The 19,423-nt window shown below is 49.0% G+C and overlaps 1 protein-coding gene across 3 annotated transcripts in view; it reads right to left on the minus strand.

The window, feature by feature from the left end:
- Window positions 1–19,423, minus strand: part of rasgrp4 (RAS guanyl releasing protein 4) — a 95,991-nt gene that overhangs the window by 55,435 nt on the left and 21,133 nt on the right. For 2 of the 3 annotated variants that reach the window (XM_043680983.1, XM_043680982.1), the window contains exons 2-3: window positions 9,303–9,484; window positions 1,870–1,975 (exon numbers count right to left, since the gene is read on the minus strand). In XM_043680983.1, the coding sequence (XP_043536918.1) occupies window positions 1,870–1,975; window positions 9,303–9,484 (288 nt within the window). Of the gene's footprint in view, window positions 1–1,869; window positions 1,976–9,302; window positions 9,485–9,777; window positions 9,850–19,423 lie in introns of those variants that run through there. The other variant, XM_043680984.1, reaches the window with a different exon arrangement.

The following is a 19,423-nucleotide window of genomic DNA, read 5'->3' on the forward strand; positions in this document are numbered from 1 at the left end:
TCTCCTGTTCCCTGGATGCTGCCTGACCTGCTGCGCTTTTCCAGCAACACATTTTCAGCTCTACTGTCTAGTAACATGTCGTGGGGGTTTTTTTTTTGGTTGCATTACAAAGTTCACAAGGCCAGAGGGGGAAACACCTTTGCTGCAGTTTACTGGAATCGCTGCTCAGTGAGTAATGTTTTGTCATTATTGTTACAGTGTAAATGTCAGAAAGTGAGCTCCTGTCCTGCGATTAACGTGCATTGATTGCTGGCAAGTGCGTATCTCGTCCCAAGGACTATCAGTCTCTGCAGGGATTGCAAAGGATAACGCTTTGCAAATGTCTCACTGATCCTCTGGGTCACAGCAATTTTCTGAGTTCTAGATCTCACCCATCATCATCCCTGACTTACTGAGCCGTAATTCTAATGCCAGCTTGGAGCGGCACGGTGGCTCAGTGGTTAGCAGTGCTGCCTCACAGCGCCAGGGACCTGGGTTCAATTCCCACCTCAGGTGACTGCCTGTGTGGAGTTTGCATATTCTATGCGTGGGTTTCCTTCCCCCAGTCCAAAGATGTGCAGGTCAGGGTGAATTGGCCGTGCTAAATTGCCCATAGTGTTAGGTGCATTAGTCAGGTGTAAATGTAAGGGAATGGGTCTGGGTGGGTTACTCTTCGAAGGGTCAGTGTGGACTTATTGGGCCACTGTAGGGAGTCTAATGTTCTGGGTTCCCCGTCAATGGAAATAATTGAATCATAGTTATACAGCATGGAAATAGACCCTTTGGTCTAACCAGTCCATGCTGACCATACTCCCACACTAAACTAGTCCCACCTGCCTGCTCCTGGCTCATGTGCCTCCAAACATTTCCTATTCATTTACTTATCTAAAAGTCTTTGAAATGTCATACCCACTTTCTCTGGAAGTTCATTCCGCACACCAACCACGCTCTGGGTAAAAAGGTTGCCCCTCATGTCTTTTTAAAATTTCTCTCCTCTCACCTTAAAAATATGCCCCTTGTCCCAAAATCCCCCACCCTACAGAAAAGACACCCACCTTATCTATAATCCCTCAGGATTTTATAAACCTCTATGAGGTCACCCTTCACTCCAGTGAGAAAACATCCCAGCCTATTCAGCCTCTTGCTATAACTCAAACCTTCCATTCCTGACGACATCCTGGTAAGTGGGCAGCACGGTGGCTCAGTGGTTAGCACTGCTGCCTCACAGCGCCAGAGGCCCGGCTTCAATTCCCGCCTCAGGCATCTGCCTGTGTGGAGTTTGCACATTCTCCCCGTGTCTGCGTGGGTTTCCTCCGGGTGCTCCGGTTTCCTCCCACAGTCCAAAGATGTACAGGTCAGGGTGAATTGGCTGTGCTAAATTGCCCGTAGTGTTAGGTGCATTAGTCAGAGGGAAATGGGTCTGGGTGGACTACTCTAGTAGTTGGGCCGAAGGGCCTGTTTCCACACTGTAAGTAATCTAATCTTTAAAAAAAAGTAATCTAATCTAAATCTTTTCTGAACTCTCTCCAGTTTAATAATGTGCTTCAATAACAAATTTCAAAGAATTATGTGTTCCAGTCAAATCCTTCATCTGCTCTCAAGGGAAACTCACTCATGTGCCTCCCTCTGTTAAAATGTAGGACACAGGAGTAGGCCATGCAGATCATAGCACCACATCCCTCCATTTTCCCTTGATATCTTAAACATCTCAAAATCCAACAATCTCTGCCTTGAATATACTCACTGACTGAGCATCCATGGCTCTCTGGGATAGAGAATTCCAAAGATTCACTCCTCCACCATCCCCCCACCCCCCAATTCTCCAATTCTTAACGCAATGGAATATTTTTGCAGCCTTTCCAATGGGAACCTCTGACCATAAAAGGATATAGCAGCAGGAGCTTCTGAGCGAATTCCGACGATGGGATGATCCAACTGTGCATCATGAGTGTGACGTTGACTGTTTCGCTGCTACAGCGCAGGCACCCTTCAGTATCTGGCAAGAGAGGAAGAGTTGGTCAAGTAGAGGTTGGCCAAAATGGTTCCGCAGCACAGAAACAGGCCATTCAGCCCCATTGATCTCTGAGTTGTACACCAGCCTCTTCCCACGCTTCCTCATCCAGCCCACCTAACCTATCTTCCCCCCACCTCCGTCATTCACCTGTTTAGCGTCACCTTAAAGGGCACACGCCATTTCATTCTACAAGATGTAGCAGCAGAAGTAGACCATTCAGCCCATTGACTCCGCTCTGCTGTGCGTGGCTGATGGATAATCTTCAGCTCCACTCCCCACCCTTCTCCTTGATCCCTTCACTGGTGAAAAACCTCTCTACCTCAGCCTTGAATACACTGAAGGACCCAGCCTCGACAGCCCTCTGTGGGAAAGGATTCCGCAGATTGGAGTAAATAATCCTTTTTCTCTTCGAGGTCAACAGCTCAGCAAGAGACTTTTGCCCCAGTTGGTCAGCCCATTCCTCTCCCCTACTAGGCGATGTCTAATTGGGGAGAAGAGTTGTCCCTAAGTCATCTGGTGGCCTAGTCCACCCTCCCAGAGCCCACTATCCCAGACAGTATTCATCTCCCGATCAGTGTTGCTGAGGTATCCAGTCATTACAACCTTGCTGCTCTGTGGGGGCTTGCTGTGCCCAAATCGGCCCCACGTTAACCTTGGCCAAAATCGCGCGGGTGCTGGAAATGGCAGCTCAAGTTATCTGGCCTCTGAGGAGAGAGACAAAGAGAACGAGCCTCTTGTGACTATGTCCTTTCACTGGAACTGGCAAAACCGTGAAGGGTTTGATAAAGAGCAACTCGCCCAGTCGCCCCCACCGAAACTGCTGAGGCCCAGAACCCTTTCAATCTAACACTCTCCCAACCACCCTGAGAGGAAGGCACGAGCAGGTTTAGTGTTAAATATTGGCTAAATATTTACATTTGTCGGTTTTCAGGAAGGGGGGGGGGGAAGAAACTCCAGGGGGAAGTGGGAGCAGGTGGAAGGAGGGAGTGAAAACATTGTGGGCCCTTGGTTCTCTGATTCTTTACAGAAGACTGAAGGGGGTGGGGGGGGGGAGGGGTGGCGGAGGGGTGGGTTGACTCCATTGCTTCACCATTGTTAGGAGCGAACTCAGCAGCGCCCTGTTTGTCAGAATGTCAATCTCTCAGGAAACGCACGTCTGTTAGCCGTCGTTACTGAAGGACGTTCCTGGAAATCTCCAACATCTCAGGCTGAAGTAACCTTGGCTGATCGGTGCATTCGCTACAAACACACCAAGGCTCTGTTTGAGTGATCAGGACCCAGGTCATAGAGACACCAGCCTCATTCCTGAAGAAGGGCTTATGCCCGGAACGTCGATTCTCCTGCTCCTCGGATGCTGCCTGGCCTGCTGTGTTTTAGATTAGATTAGATTACATTACAGTGTGGAAACAGGCCCTTCGGCCCAACAAGTCCACACCGACCCGCCGAAGCGAAACCCACCCATACCCCTACATTTACCCCTTACCTAACACTACGGGCAATTTAGCATGGCCAATTCACCTGGCCCTGCACATCTTTGGACTGTGGGAGGAAACCGGAGCACCCGGAGGAAACCCACGCAGACACGGGGAGAATGTGCAGACTCCACACAGTCAGTCGCCTGAGGCGGGAATTGAACCCGGGTCTCTGGCGCTGTGAGGCAGCAGTGCTAACCACTGTGCCACCGTGCCGTGTTCTTCCAGCACCACATTTTTCAACTTATTGCCCTGCCCCTAGTTGCCCCTTGAGAAGGTGGGGGTGAGCTGCCTTCTTGAACCGCTGCAGTCCATGTGCTGTGGCTTGACCCACAATGCCCTGAGGGAGGGAACTTTGACCCAGCGACACTGAAGGAACACTGATTTCCAACTCAGGGCGGAGAGTGGGTGATATACCAGTGGTACATCCTTGATCAATGGGTATAACTGTAGCAAAAGGGAGATCAATTGACTGAGGGTGTTCGATGAAGTTCCCAAAACTGACTTCAATCCAACTCTCCAACCCGAGTCCCACTGAAACCTGACGTGGGTGGTGACCAGGTTGGAGGGTTGGATTGAAGTCAGCTTTGGGGATTGACAGGAACAGGGACCTGGTATTTTCTGTCAATGACAAAATCATGAGGTAGCTGCTTACACAAACCACGCGCTTCCAGACAGTCTCTCAGCAACCTCTCTACCTATAGACAATCCCACAATGGAACAAGCTGCTCAAGAAAATAATCCCAGCCCCCATCACTTGAAATCTTCAGGCCCCATCGTTGGACTGCTCCCCTTTATAATTTCACATCATCGGGACAGCCAATCTCAGCAGGGGCACGTTTGGCTTAGCCTGTGAACGATGAGAAAAACAATTTTGCGACACGGTGGCTCAGTGATTAGCACTACTGCCTCACAGCACCAGGGTCCCACGTTCGATTCCAGCCTCGGGCGACTGTCTGTGTGGAGTTTGTACAATCTCCCTGTGTCTGCGTGGGTTTCCTCCGGGTGCTCCGATTTCCTCCCACAGTCCAAAGACGTGCAGGTCAGGTGAATTGGCCATGTTAAATCGCCCATAGTGTTAGGTGCATTAGTCAGAGGGAACTGGGTCTGGGTGGGTTACTTTTCGGAGGGTCAGTGTGGACTGGTTGGGCCGAAGGGCCTGTTTCCACACTGTAGGGAATCTAATCTAATCTAAAACCTAATGAGGAGCTGAAACTACATGGAAAAGGGCTAAAAGAAAGATCGAGTTTAAGGAGTGAGCGAATGTGGTCAACAAAGCCACGGCTGAGGGTTCCTGAAGGAGAGTTGACCTCTCCACCTCCTGATGCTGCCCGGCCTGCTGTGTTCTTCCAGCCTCCTGCCTGTCCACCTCTAGTTCCAGCACCTGCAGTTACCTCAGTCTCTAGCCATGGATCGGCAGCAGCAGAGGAGCTGAGGCAGGGGGAGAAGGTGGACAACGTTATAAGTTGGGCCCGGCAATTGGAGATTGTGCAGGAAGCTCAGTCCCACAAATGGCTGAGGGAGCTAGGCAGCTCAGTCGTGCTGCCAGGGATGCACTGAGCTAGGCCGAGAGGTAAACACATACGAGGGAGAGGAATAGGAGTCACCTCCAACATCCACCTTAGGCCCTACTAGAGGCCACAAGGCAGATTTAGACCCATTTGCAGGTCACAGAGGGAGAAAGAGAGGGAGAAAGGAGGAGAAAGAGCATTGATTAGATGGAATAAAAAGGAGTAATCTCCATAAACCTCTTAGGGTCATAGAGTCATACAGCACGGAAACAGGCCATTCAGTCTGACTCATCTGTGCTGACCTGATCTAGCTCCCAATCTGACCTAGTCCCACCTGCCAGCACTTGACCCACATCCCTCTGAACTCTTCCCATTCAAATACCAATCCAGATGCCTTTTAAATGTTGTAATTGTACCAGCCTCCACCACTTTCTCTGGCAGCTCATTCCACACACGGACCACCCTCTGGGTGAAAAAGTTCCCCTTCAGATCCTTTTTAAATCTTTCCCCTCTCACCTTAAATCTGTGTTCTCTAGATCTGTACTCCCCGACCCCAGGGAAAAGACTTTGTCTATTTACCCTATCCATGCCCCTCATAATTTTGTAAACCTCTATAAGGTCACCCCTCAGCCTCTTAGACTCCAGGGAATACAGCCTCAGCCTGTTCAGCCTCTCCCTGCAGCTCAAACCCTTCAATCCTGGCAACACCCTCGTAAAGTTTTACTACACCGTTTCAAGTTACAAACATCTCTCCGATAGAAAGGAGACCAGAATTGCACACAATATTCCAAAAGTGGCCTGACTAATGTCCTGTACATGTCTGCAACATGACCTCCCAACTCCTGTACTCAATGCACTGACCAATAAAGGCAAGCATACCAAACACCTCCTTCACCACCCTGTCTACCTGAGACTCCACTTCCAAGGAACTGAACCTGCACTCCAAGGTCTCTTTGTTCCGCAACACTTCCCAGGACCTTACCATTAAGTACATAAATCCTGCCCTGGTTTGCCTTTCCAAAATGTAACACCTCACATTTATCTAAATTTAACTCCATCTGCCTCTCCTGGGCCCTTTTGATTAAGGTCCCACTGTACCATGAGATAACCTTCTTTACTGTCTCTACACTACCTTATTGTGGTGTCATCTATAAACCTCCTAACCATACCTCTTATATTTGTATAAATGATGAAAAGCAGTGGACCTCTTGCAATGCAACAGAGACTTGCAATCTGAAGAGCTGGTCCTTCAGTAAACCCAATAAAATCTCGACTTCTTCATTCTTCTGCAGCTACTGACAAGGCCAGGATTCGTTACCCCTCCGTAACTGCCCTCAAACTGGCTTGTTCAGAGGGCAGCTACGAGTCAGCCGCAGCGCTGTGGGTCTGGAGTCACGTGTAGGCCAGGCCGGGGTAAGGATGGCAGAATACACTCCCTGATGGGCATTAGTGAACCACATGGGGGTTCAACAACAAAAGAATGATAGTTTTGGGATCATCACTAATAAGACTAGCCTTCCGATTCCAGATTTATGAATTGAATTTCAAATTACAACCACAGCCAAGGTGGGATTTGAATGCTTGTCACCTGAATGTGTCTCTCTTCATATTACCTTCTAGTCTCACCTCCCCATTGTAAGCTTCTGCCAAGGCATCAGCAACAACTTGACTGAGAAAAATGATCTTAGGAGGCACGGTGGCTCAGTGGTTAGCACTGCTGCCTCACAGCGCCAGGGTCCTGGGTTCGATTCCTGCCTCGGGCGACTGTCTGTGTGGAGTTTACACAATCTCCCCGTGTCTGTGCGGGTTTCCTCCCACAGTCCAAAGATGTGCGGGTCGGGTGAGTTAGCCATGCTAAATTACCCCATAGAGATGCATTAGTGAGGGGGAATGGGTCTGGGTGGGTAACCCTTCAGAGGGTCAGTGTGGACTTGTTGGGCTGAAGGGCCTGTTCCCATAGGGAATCTAAATTAAGGTGTTCTAAAATACAAGAAAGAGAAAGCTAATGTTGGTTTATTTTGCTAAAATGATGCCACTTGGAAAATGGGTCACTAAAAGAAATGAGTTAATTTGAAACCATGCCTTCCACACTGATCCTCAACAAAACATTCGTTGTTACGTATCAGACAATGGATTGCATATGAAAATAAAACTCCAGTGATCTTGGGAAATAACCCAGGGTTTGAAAGTCCTGAGAAAATGCACAATCCTCACGAGAAACTGACTCAAACTGCAAACGTCCGCCAGCTCTGTTAACCCACTGTCACTGCAGAACACCAAGATTGACCGTATGCACCTCTCTGTTACCTGAGCTGTTACAGCCTTGCAGGGCCTAGCTCCATTGGCGAATGGGAAACTGAAGGACCTCTACACTGCAGCCTTTCAACTTTATACAACCCTGCAGCCTCTGGTCCCAGTCTGCAAGAATGCTAATTTGTAAAGTGTGCCCAGTAGCGGACCAGTTTAAAAGCTTCTGTTAAAAATTGGTCATACATGAAAGCTTTGAGCTGCATTCTCACTGTAAATGTAATCCACTGCTTTTCTCTCCCCCCTCTCCAGGTAGCCACAGCTCTGACACATAGATCCAGCTCCATTTCTGAGCAATGCACAATTATGTTTTACAACCTCATACACACACACACATGTATACTCACATGTATACTCACATGTATACATACACGCATAAATACTCATGTGTATACATACACACACATGTATACTCATGTATACATACACACACGTATACTCACATGCGTACATACACACATGTATACTCACATGTATACATACACACATGTATACTCACATGTATACATACACACACATGTATATGCACACGTATACATACCCACACATGTATACACACACATATACATACACACATGTATACTCATGTGTATACATACACACACATGTATACTCACATGTATACATACACACATAAATACTCATGTGTATACAAACACACATGTATACTCACATGTATACATACACACATGTATACTCACGTGTACACATACACATGTATACACACATGTATACATACACACATGTATACTCGTGTATACATACACACACATGTATACTCACATGTATACATACACACATAAATACTCATGTGTACACATACACACGCATGTATACTCATACGTATACATACACACATGTATACTCATGTGTATACATACACACATGTGTATACTCACATGTATACACACACATAAATACTCATGTGTATACATACACACACATGTATACTGACATGTATACATGCACACATAAATACTCATATGTATACATACACACGCATGTATACTCATGTATACATACACACATAAATACTCGTGTATACATACACATGCATGTATACTCACATGTATACATACACACATAAATACTCATGTGTATACATGCACACATAAATACTCATGTGTATACATACACACACATGTATACTCACATGTATACATACACACATATATCCTCATGTGTATACATACACACATGTATACTCACATGTATACATGCTCACATAAATACTCATGTGTATACATACGCACATAAATACTCGTGTATACATACACACACATGTATACTCACATGAATACATACAACGCATGTATACTCATATGTATACATACACACATAAATACTCACATGCATACATACACACATAAATACTCACATGCATACATACACACATAAATATTCATGTGTACACATACACACACATGTATACTCACATGTATACGTACACACTCAAGTATATACATACACACACACATATATACTCATGTATATGCACACACATATATACACTCAGCCTCATACACACAAACCTAAAACTCATGTATATACATACACCCAGCCTCGTACACGTGCACACGCGCATATACATACATGTCATACATACATGTATACAGACAATTTCATATACACACACATATAACACATACACACATACTCACAAACACGTACATATGCTCACAGACACACGCTCACATACACAAGCACAGATACACACACACACACAGATACACACACAGACGCACACAGACACACACAGAGACAGGCACATACACAAATATAGATACACACACAGACGGATACATGCACACAGACACACACAGTGACAGACACATACACACAGACACACACAGAGATACACACAGAGACACATACATGCACACAGACATACATACACACAGAGACAGACACAGAAACACACACACACGTAGACAGACACACACTGACACACACACACACTCCCACCCACAAAACTGATCTCTCTTTAAGATCAGCCTCTGAAAGAGGTCTCTTACTTACCAAAGGACTGGACACATTTCAGAATGAGTTCGTCCAGGCTGAGAGCCTTGCTGAGCTGAGGCATGGACATGATGGCCTTCGCCTTGCTGATCTCGGCTGGACTGGGGCAGGTCATTCTTCGCCTGCACTGCCTCTGGATGGCCTTGCTGCCCTGGGAGCTCTGATACTCATGGCGAGACTTCCTGCAACAGAGAACGGTGGGGGAGGGAGAAGGTTATAACAGCCGGCAGCACCTAGGCCTGTCAATGGGGCGAGACAGGGAAAGCAGGAGAGGGAGATCTCAGCTGTGACTTGTTTGAGAGGCCGTGTGAAGTGCGTCAGTAAGCAAGCAGATAAAAAGGGAGTCAACTCCCTACAATACAAGATACCGTTCCACTGAAGTTCACCAGCTTTGTATCGTACTGGGCAACTGTGTTTGCAGATTCAGGTTACAGTTCCTGAGCATATGTCACGTTCCCATAAAAACAAAACTCACATTTCTCTGTTTCTAATGCAGTAAAAATAACCCAACGCGTCCAACAGCCTGATGGGATACCAACGAGCTTTAAAACTGACTGACTAAACTCTGCAATGGATTGGGATCAAGGAGATATAGATTCTGATTCTGCATGGTCATTGGATATGCATACGGACGAGGATGGAATAGTGTGGTTAGATGGGCTTCAGATTGGTGCCACAGGTCGGCGCAACATCGAGGGCCGAAGGGCCTGTACTGTGCAGGAATGTTCTATGTTCTTGGCAAAACACAATGGGACAACGGCCTGACATTTGGATCCTGTTTTTTTTATTAATCATAGAATCCCTACAGTGTGGAAACAGGCCATTTGGCCCAACAAGTCCACACTGACCCTCCAAACAGTATCCCACCCAGACATGTTCCCCTACCCTATTACTCTACATTTACCCCTGACTAATGCACCTAACCTACATATCCTTGGACACTATGGGCAATGTAGCATAACCAATCCACCCTAAGCTGCACATCTTTGGACTGTGGGAGGAAACTGGAGCACCCGGAGGAATCCCACGCAGACACAGGGAGAACGTGCAAACTCCACACAGACGGTCACCCGAGGGTGGAATCGAACCCGGGTCCCTGGTGCTGTGAGGCAGCACGTTGATTGGTTAAGTGATAAAGAGAGGTTGGACAAACTTGGATTGTTTTCACTAGAGCGTCAGAGGCTGAGTGGGTGACTTGATGTAAAATTCCGAGAGGCGTGGATAGTCTCTCCCAGAGTGAACATGTCATGTTCTAGCTGGCATAGGTTAAAAGGGTGAGGAGGGGGGGCGCAGTTTAAAAGGAGGTGTGCGAGGTTTACAAGGGGCCGGGAGGTGGTCTGGAACGCGCAGCTGGGGGAGGTGATAGAAGCAGAGACAAGGCAATATTGAACAGGCCTTTAGACAGAAACATGAACAGGCAGGGAATAGAGGGATACGGACCATGTGCAGGCAGGTGGGATGAGTTTAGAATGGCATCATGGTCAGCACAGACATGATGGGCTGAAGGGCCTGTTCCTGTGCTGTTCTGGCCAGCACTTCCCTTAAACAGTTCCGTATGCACGAGGCAGCAGTCAGAGCGCCCCCGGCACTGCAGCACTCCCTCGGTTCAGCACCGGGGCAACAACCAACCTATTCTCCACCCAAGCCCCTCGGGCTCAAATCTATGACCTTCTGACGCAGGGTGGACTGATATCTGATTCATCCAGACTGCAGTTTACGGGAGCACGTCACACAGCCCTTCGCTGAGATTTGGGAATGTCAGATATTTACTTATTTTTCGGAGTCTGTTTTGTCTCTAATGATGCTTGGGTATGTTCCCGGAGAGCTGCCACCAATCCTGGTCCGGTAGAATCCCAACAGCATGAGAGCAGGCCACTCAGCCCATTGAGTCTACGCCACTCCTCTGAACAGGACCCCATTCACACCCACCTATCCCTGTAACCCTGCATTCCCCATGGCCAATCCATCTTTGGACTGTGGGAGGAAACCCACGCAGACACGGAGAGAATGTACAAGCTCCACACAGACAGTCGCCCGAGACTGGAATCGAACCTGGGACCCTGGCGCATTGAGGCAGCAGTGCTAACCACTGAGCCAATGTGCTACTCAAGCGTTACTACTGAGGCTTTCAACTGGGTTGCCATAAAAGATGACCAATGAAACAATCTCTAAAGAAGCTCTAATCTTCGTTGACAAGGTAACATTTATTACAACTTAGTAACTGTATGTAATATTTACACCACACAAGTTCCAGGCTATGATCTCCCTACTAAGAGACTATCTAAATTATTGCCCCATTGAATCCCCACTATCATCATGCTGGGGGTTACCAGTGACCAGAAAACTCAACTGGACTCACCATGGAAACACAATGGCTACAAGAACAGGTCAGAGGCCGGGAGCGAGTAACTCCCCTCCTGACTCCCCCCAAGCCTGTCCACCATCAACCAGGCACAAGTCAGGAGTGTGAGGGAATACTCCCCACTTGCCCCTGGATGGGGGCAGCTCCAACAACACTCAAGGAGCTCGACACCATCCAGGACAAAGCAGCCCCCCGCTTGGTTGGTACCACACCCACAAACGTCCCCTCCCTCCACCACTCAGCAGCAGCAGGGTGTACCATCGGCAAGATGCGCTGCAGAAATTCATCAAAGATCCTCAGACAGCACCTTCCAAACCCAATAAAAATCAGAAGAACAGCAGATGCTGTCAATCAGAAACAAAAACAGAAACTGCTGGAATAGCTCAGCAGATCGGGAGAGAAATCAGAGTTAATATTTCAGGTCAAATGACTGAGGAAGGGTCACAGGACCCGAAATGTGAACTCTGATTTCTCTCCACAGATGCTGCCAGACCTGCTGAGCTTCCAAACCCAAGATTGAAACTTTATTGCTGGAACAGCACAGCAGGTCAGGCAGCATCCAGGGAACAGGAGATTCGACGTTTCGGGCACAGGCCCTTCTTCAGGAATGTCATTCCTGAAGAAGGGCCTGTGCCCGAAACGTCGAATCTCCTGTTCCCTGGATGCTGCCTGACCTGCTGTGCTGTTCCAGCAATAAAGTTTCAACTTTGATCTCCAGCATCTGCAGACCTCACTTTCTCCTCCAAACCCAAGATCACTGGCATCTAGAAGGACACGGGCAGCAGATATTTGGGAACACCATCACCTTCAAGTTCCCCTCCAAACCATCCTGACTTGGAAATATATCGCCATTCCTTCAGGGTCGCTGGGTCAGAATCCTGGGATTCCCTCCCTCAGGGCATTGTGGGTCTACCCACAGCACACGGACTGCAGCGGTTCAAGGAGGCAGCTCACCCCCACCTTCTCCAGGGGCAACTGGGATGGGCAATAAATGTGGGTCTAGCTAGTCATGACTAAGTGCCTGTATTAAAATAAATGGGGCGGCACGGTGGTTAGCACTGCTGCCTCATGGTGCTAGGGTCCTGGGTTCGATTCCACCCTCGGGTGACTGTGTGGAGTTTGCACATTTTCCCCGTGTCTGCATGGGCTTCCTCTGGGTGCTTTAGTTTCTTCCCACAATCCAAAACTGTGCAGGTTAGGGTGGATTGGCCATGGGAAATTACCCATAGTGTGCAGGAATGTGTAGGTTAGGGTGGATTGGCTGTGGGAAATTACCCATAGTGTGCAGGAATGTGTAGGTTAGGGTGGATTGGCTATGGGAAATTACGCATAGTGTGCAGGAATGTGTAGGTTAGGGTGGATTGGCCATACTAACTTATCCATAGTGTGCAGGTTAGGGTGGATTGGCCATGGGTTATGCAGGCTAGGGGGATGGGTCTGGGTGGGATGCCCTTTGCTGGATCAGCAAGGACCAGTTGGACTAAATGGCCTGTTGGTCTCAATGTGACTGCTTGACCAGCCCATTAAACTGGGACTGCCCCTTGAGGAACAACGAAACTGGACATGGATGAACTGGAGTTCAGGGGAATTGAAACGTGAGAAATTTTTTAAGGGACTTGACAGAGAGAATGTCCCTGCTGGCTGGGTTCCAGTCTCAAAACATTCAGTACTTAGACAAGGAGAGATGGTTTTACACAAGAGGATTGTGACTTCCTCTACTGCAGTGGTGTACAGGGAGGCTCATGGGGGACGGTGCAGACGATAAGCTGTGATCTTGTCGAAGGATAGATCAGGGTTGATAGGCTGAATGGGCCTTCACCAGTTGTAAATTTAACGAATGATGGAATAGAGAATCAGCCATGATTCTATTGAATGGTGAATCAGACTTGAAAGGCCTACTGATCAATCCTGCTGTTGGTTCCCCTGATAGCACAGCTTTGGCCTTCAGGACTTTGTGCCTTTTTACATCCTGACTGGGGTTTGAACTGTCTGATTTTAATGAAGGGGGAAGCGGCCCAGCTCTACCTTTGGCTGCAAATTCATCCCAGCTCCTCGCAGATGTGATTTCTCAGCACGAAATCTCCATGAGGTAAATGCAAAAAACATCCCATCACAAAAGAAAACTCTTTAAAAATGCACGCTGACTTCCTGGCCCAGCAGAAAGCTCTGCTTTCTTCCCTACACTTCTGATCGAACAACATCTCCATTCATGACTCGGGGACTGTTATTGGGCCTCCAGCCAATGGCAGTCACTGGTGTTGGATCGACTCCCAGGGCCAGCCATTCATCTCCAGAGGTGGCTGATGGGATACTTGGCCAACATGACAATGGCAACGTCAGGCGAGTTGGGTTCAATGACCGGCTCGTGCACTCTTGGGGCACAGAGGGAGCAGGTGGGACTCAATGGGCCCTCTGTTCACCCCGGAAGGTGAATGGAAAGAGACAGGAGGGTACAAGGGAGGCAGTAGACAGCAAGTGGCTCTCCTCCCCCACCTCGCTACAGAGCAGCAGAACGTCAGAGCGGCTTTTTGGTAAAGATGATATTAGGCGAAACTGGGTACTGCAGATGCTGGAGATTAGAGTCAAGATTAGAGTGGTGCTGGAAAAGCACAACAGGTCAGGCAGCATCCGAGGAGCAGGAAAATTGAAGTTTCGGGAAAAAGACCTTCATCAGGAGTGAGGCTGGGAACTTCAGGGGTGAAGAGATATCCAGGCGTCAGGTGGTGAGGGAGCGGCGATGGAGGAGGCCCAGGACCTGCATGTCCTCGGCAGAGCGGGAGGGGGAGTTGAATTATTCGGCTACGGGGCGGTGGGGTTGATTGGTGCGGGTGTCCCAGAGATGTTCCCTAAAGTGCTCTGCGAGAAGGCATTAGCTCAGGAGAATGTGGAGCTTGCTAAAAACATGGGGCAAGCATTGATGGGCTGAAGATCATTTAATAGATAGGTTCCAAAAGGAGCAATGAATGGAGGGATGACTGGGGGAGACTTGAGATGTAGAGAGGGTGACTCTTCATTTCAGTGCAACTGATTACTGTGATCTCACCTGAAAGGGTGGAGGGAGCAGATCCAACTTTCAAAAGCCAAGACCCCTCGAAGGGGGCAAAGATGCAACGACATGGGCAGGGTGGGGGGCAGAGCAGTGGAGACGAATTGGATTGCTCTTCCCAAGAGCTAGCACGAGCGCGATGGACCGAATGGTCTGCAAGACGTTAGCGTACAGCACCGGTCGGTCAGGCCGAACGGCCTGTGTCTGAGTTTCAGGGGTGCTGTGTCCCAGTGCCGGCTGGGATATAAAGCTTGAAACTGCAGTGAGCAGCACTGCACGTGGGTGGCACAGTGGTTAGCACTGCTGCCTCACAGCGCCAGAGACCTGGGTTCAATTCCCGCCTCGGGCGACTGTCTGTGTGGAGTTTGCACATTCTCCCCGTGTCTGTGTGGGTTTCCTCCCACAGTCCAAAGAGGTGCAGGTTAGGTGAATTGGCCATGCTAAATTGCCCGTGGTGTTAGGTGTAGGGGAATGGATCTGGGTGGGTTGCTCTTTGGAGGATCGGTGTCGACTTGTTGGGCTGAATGGCCTGTTTCCACACTGTGAGTAATCTAATCTAAACCCAAATCTTCCTGTTTGTTTACTGAGGTGATTCCAGACTGAGAGAGAATAGGAAACGATCTATCAGCTGATCGGGCGACATCACACATCAGCTCGAGAGAAAAGAAACTGCAGTTCCACACCCTGCTTTAGTTTCACGGGATACCTTTGAAGCTCAGGTGTACGGTCACAAGGGATTTTAAACAAAAGAAAAACAGAAATTGCCGAAAAGCTCAGCAGGTCTGACAACATCGATGAGAGAAATCAGAGTTAACGTTTCAGGTTCCTACTGTTCTGAAGAAGGGTCACCTGACCCGAAATGTTAACCCTGATTTCTCTCCACAAACGCTACCAGACCTGCTGAGCACCTTTCTGTTACTGTTTCTGATTTCCAGCGTCTGCAGTTCTTTCGGTTTTTATTCAGATCCTGGCTTGCAGATCGACAAGGCACGAGTCAGGGGGGTGAGGGAATACTCCCCACTTGCCCCTGGATGGGGGCAGCTCCAACAACACTCAAGAAACTCGACACCATCCAGGACAAAGCAGCCCCCGCTTGATTGGCACCACACCCACAAACATCCCCTCCCTCCACCACCTACGCTCAGTTAGCAGCAGGGTGTACCATCTACAAGATGCACTGCAGCAATTCACCAAAGATCCTCACCCCTCCCTCCCCCACCGACGCTCAGTTAGCAGCAGGGTGTACCATCTACAAGATGCACTGCAGAAATTCACCAAAGCTCCTCAGGCAGCACCTTCACAATCCCATAGCCACTTCCATCTAGAAGGGCAAGGGCAGCAGATACATGGGAACACCTACAAGATTCCCTCTGAGCCGCTCACCATCCCGCCTTGGAAATCTATCACCGTTCCTTCAGTGTCGCTGGGTCAAAGTCCTGGAATTCCTTCCCTCAGGACACTGTGGGTCTACCCACAGCACATGGACTGCAGCGGTTCAAGAAGGCAGCTCACCCCCCACCTTCTCAAGGGGCGACTAGGGACGGGCATTAAATGCTGGGCCCAGCCAGCGAGACCCATGTCCCCCAAGTGAATTAGAGAAAAATCAAGTTGATAAACTGTGAACCCTGCATGCTCTAAATCGAGACAGAGGCAAAGAAGGAAGTTAGCTTTGGCACTGGGTAATGGTTAGACCTCAGCTACAGCACGAGGTCATATTCCAGGCAATGCATGTTTTGGGAGTGGGGTGGGGGGTGGAAGTTAGGATTATCAAGGGGAAACCGGGAATGGCACAGAACAAAAGTATGCCCGTCCCCTTGAGAAGGTGGGGGGGTGAGCTGCCTTCGTGAACCGCTGGAGTCCGTGTGCTGTGGGTTGACCCACAATGCCCTGAGGGAGGGAATTCTGGGATTGAATGGGGAGCCTGGGGAATCTGAGATTGTGTTTGGAGCAGAGACGGTTAAGGAAGGGAAGGTTCAGTCGAGGCATTCAACATTACGAGGGGTTTTGAGTGAGTGATAGTTTGCATTAGCAGGAGGGTCAGTAATCAGATGGCACTCACTTCAGCTTTTCGTTTATGCCCGGGAGATGGGCATTGCCGGATGGCACCAGCACTTATTGCACATCCCGAATTGCCCTAGAGAAGGCCGTAGTTTGCCTTCTTGAACTGACCAGGTTTTTGTGGAGTAGAGACAACCACAATGCTGTTAGGAGGTGGCTCAGTGGTTAGCACTGCTGCCTCCCAGCACCAGGGACCCGGGTTCGATTCCAACCTCGGGCAAGCGTCTGTGTGGAGTTTGCACATTCTCTGCGTGGGTTTCCTCCGGTTTCCTCCCACAATCCAAAGATGTGCAGGTTAGGGTGAATTGGCCGTGCTAAATTGCTCCATAGTGTCCAGGAATGTGTAGGTTAAAGGGTAAATGGAAAATAATAAGGTAGGGGAATGGGTCTGAGAGGGTCGGTGTGGACTTGTTGGGCCGAAGGGCCTGTTTCCACACTGTAGGGATTCTGAGTTCCAAGATTTGGACCTCAGTTGATTTTGTAGCAAGCCGCTGGGACTCATACATTAATGGTTAGAAGAAAATGCAGTGGTAACTTTGGGAAGGAATTTGGAAATATTCATGAGAAAGAAATGATCCCTCTAGCTATGGGAGAAGAGTCAAAGGTCATTGAATTTAATGGGACAACACTGATTGAAGAGTCAGCCTGGTCAAAATGGGCTGAGAGGCCGTCATCGGATGGCAATAGTTTGCCACAACAGGAAGTGAGGTCGCAAGGCAACTGAGCTGCCCTCGATAAAGGCTGCATTTCATCTCCATGGCAACAACCATCACTGGATACGTAAGCACGCAACGTCAAAATGGAGGTGCAGCAGGTGGGGAAGGAGGGAAATGGTGTGTTGGCCTTCATAGCGAGAGGATTCGAATACAGGAGCAGGGTCGGGAGTCACACTGACAGGGCCTTGGTGAGACCACACCTGGAGTATTGTGTGCAGTTTGGGTCTCCTTATCTGAGGAAGAATGTTTTGGCGATAGACGGAGAGCAGCACAGATTTCCCAGGCAGCTTCCTGGGATGGTGGCACTGACGAATGAAAAGAGACTGGATTGGGTTTTAGCACTGCTGCCGCACCGGGCCAGGGACCCCGGTTCGATTCCAGCCTCGGGCGACTGTCTGTGTGGAGTTTGCACATTCTCTGCGTGGGTTTCCTCCGGTTTCCTCCCACAGACCAAAGATGCGCAAGTTTAGAAGTATTGAAGTGATGGGAATCTCATAGAAACCTGTCGAATTCTATCAGAGACCAGACAGGATAAACACAGCAAAGGTGTTCCCCATGACCTGGGGAGCCCAGGACCAGCTGGATCACAGTCTAAGGATACAGGACTGAGATGAGGAGACAAGTCTTCAACCTGAGAGTGGGGGAGCCTGTGGGGTTCTCTACCACAGAAGGCAGTTGAGGCCAAAATATTGAATGTTTTTAAGAAGGAGTTATGTTGCGTTCTTAGCGCTAAAGGGGTCAAAGGGTATGGGGAGAAAGTGGGACCAACAGGGGACCTGTCGGCCATGATCATACTGAATGGGGGAGCAGGCTCGAAGGGTCGAATGGCCTCTTCCTGCTTCTATGTAAAGGATACAGGCAGCCAGCCCAGACTGTCTGGTATGGACAGGAAGAGGTTAAGGATGTTTCGCTGGCCACCAAGTGGTTTCCAGAGCAGAAGTGAAATTTTCACTTCCTTCACCCAGTGCAGTCAGTATGAAGCAAGACTCCCCATTGACCCTGCTGTTCCAGTCTCTCCAATGGCCTTACACCATCGCTCCCCCCGACCCCGCTCCTCCTCTCCCACTTTCACTTTAACCGCCTCTGACCCTCACCCCTCCCAGATCACTGTGCTCCTCCGGCATCTTCCAGTCCATTCACCCTTCCAATGGCGCCTGCGCTTTTCATAGAATCTCTACCGTGTGGAAGCAGGCCATGTAGCCCATTGAGAACGGAGTTGGCATGGATGGGGAGAACAGGGGGTGGCATGGGTGGGGAGAACAGGGGATGGCATGGGTAGGGAGAACGGGGGTGGCATGGGTGGGGAGAACAGGGGGTGGCATGGATGGGGAGAACAGGGGTGGCATGGATGGGGACTGACCCTCCAAAAGGCATCCCACCCAGACCCACCACCTTCCCCACTCCACCCTATACCTGTAACCCTGCATTCCTCATAGTTAACCCACCAAGCCTGCACATCCTCGGGGAGATTTAACCTAAACTCTGGAATTCCTTCTCCGAATTTCCTTATTCCTTTTCACATACTGCTTAAAACTACCTCTCCAAATATCCCTCCCATTTGAGAACTGCTTCCTGCGTGAAGCACCTTGGGATTTTGCATTCTACTGAGGGCGCTATACTAATGCAAGTTGCTCACAAAAAGCCCGCTGTTCTCACATGTTAAGAAAATGAATATTTCTTCTGCAGCAATAAGTTAAGGGCAATCCAAGAAGACTCTGTCACGCACTTTGGGCTGAAAGCCGATGGTGATAAGAAATACAACACAGACCCGTCACATGTTGACCCATCGGTTTCACGATAAACCAGATCACTTCACAAGAACAGCAAAGACCTTTATGAACACTGCTGTTTCCCTTTCCAGATTTGATCAGAGGTTTGCAAGATCTTTCTGAGATAGGGACGTGCTGAGGTTCTGCAAGCAATCCATCTTGTTGTGCCT

This window comes from Chiloscyllium plagiosum, chromosome 41, assembly GCF_004010195.1.
Source record: "Chiloscyllium plagiosum isolate BGI_BamShark_2017 chromosome 41, ASM401019v2, whole genome shotgun sequence".
Lineage (NCBI taxonomy): Eukaryota > Metazoa > Chordata > Chondrichthyes > Orectolobiformes > Hemiscylliidae > Chiloscyllium > Chiloscyllium plagiosum.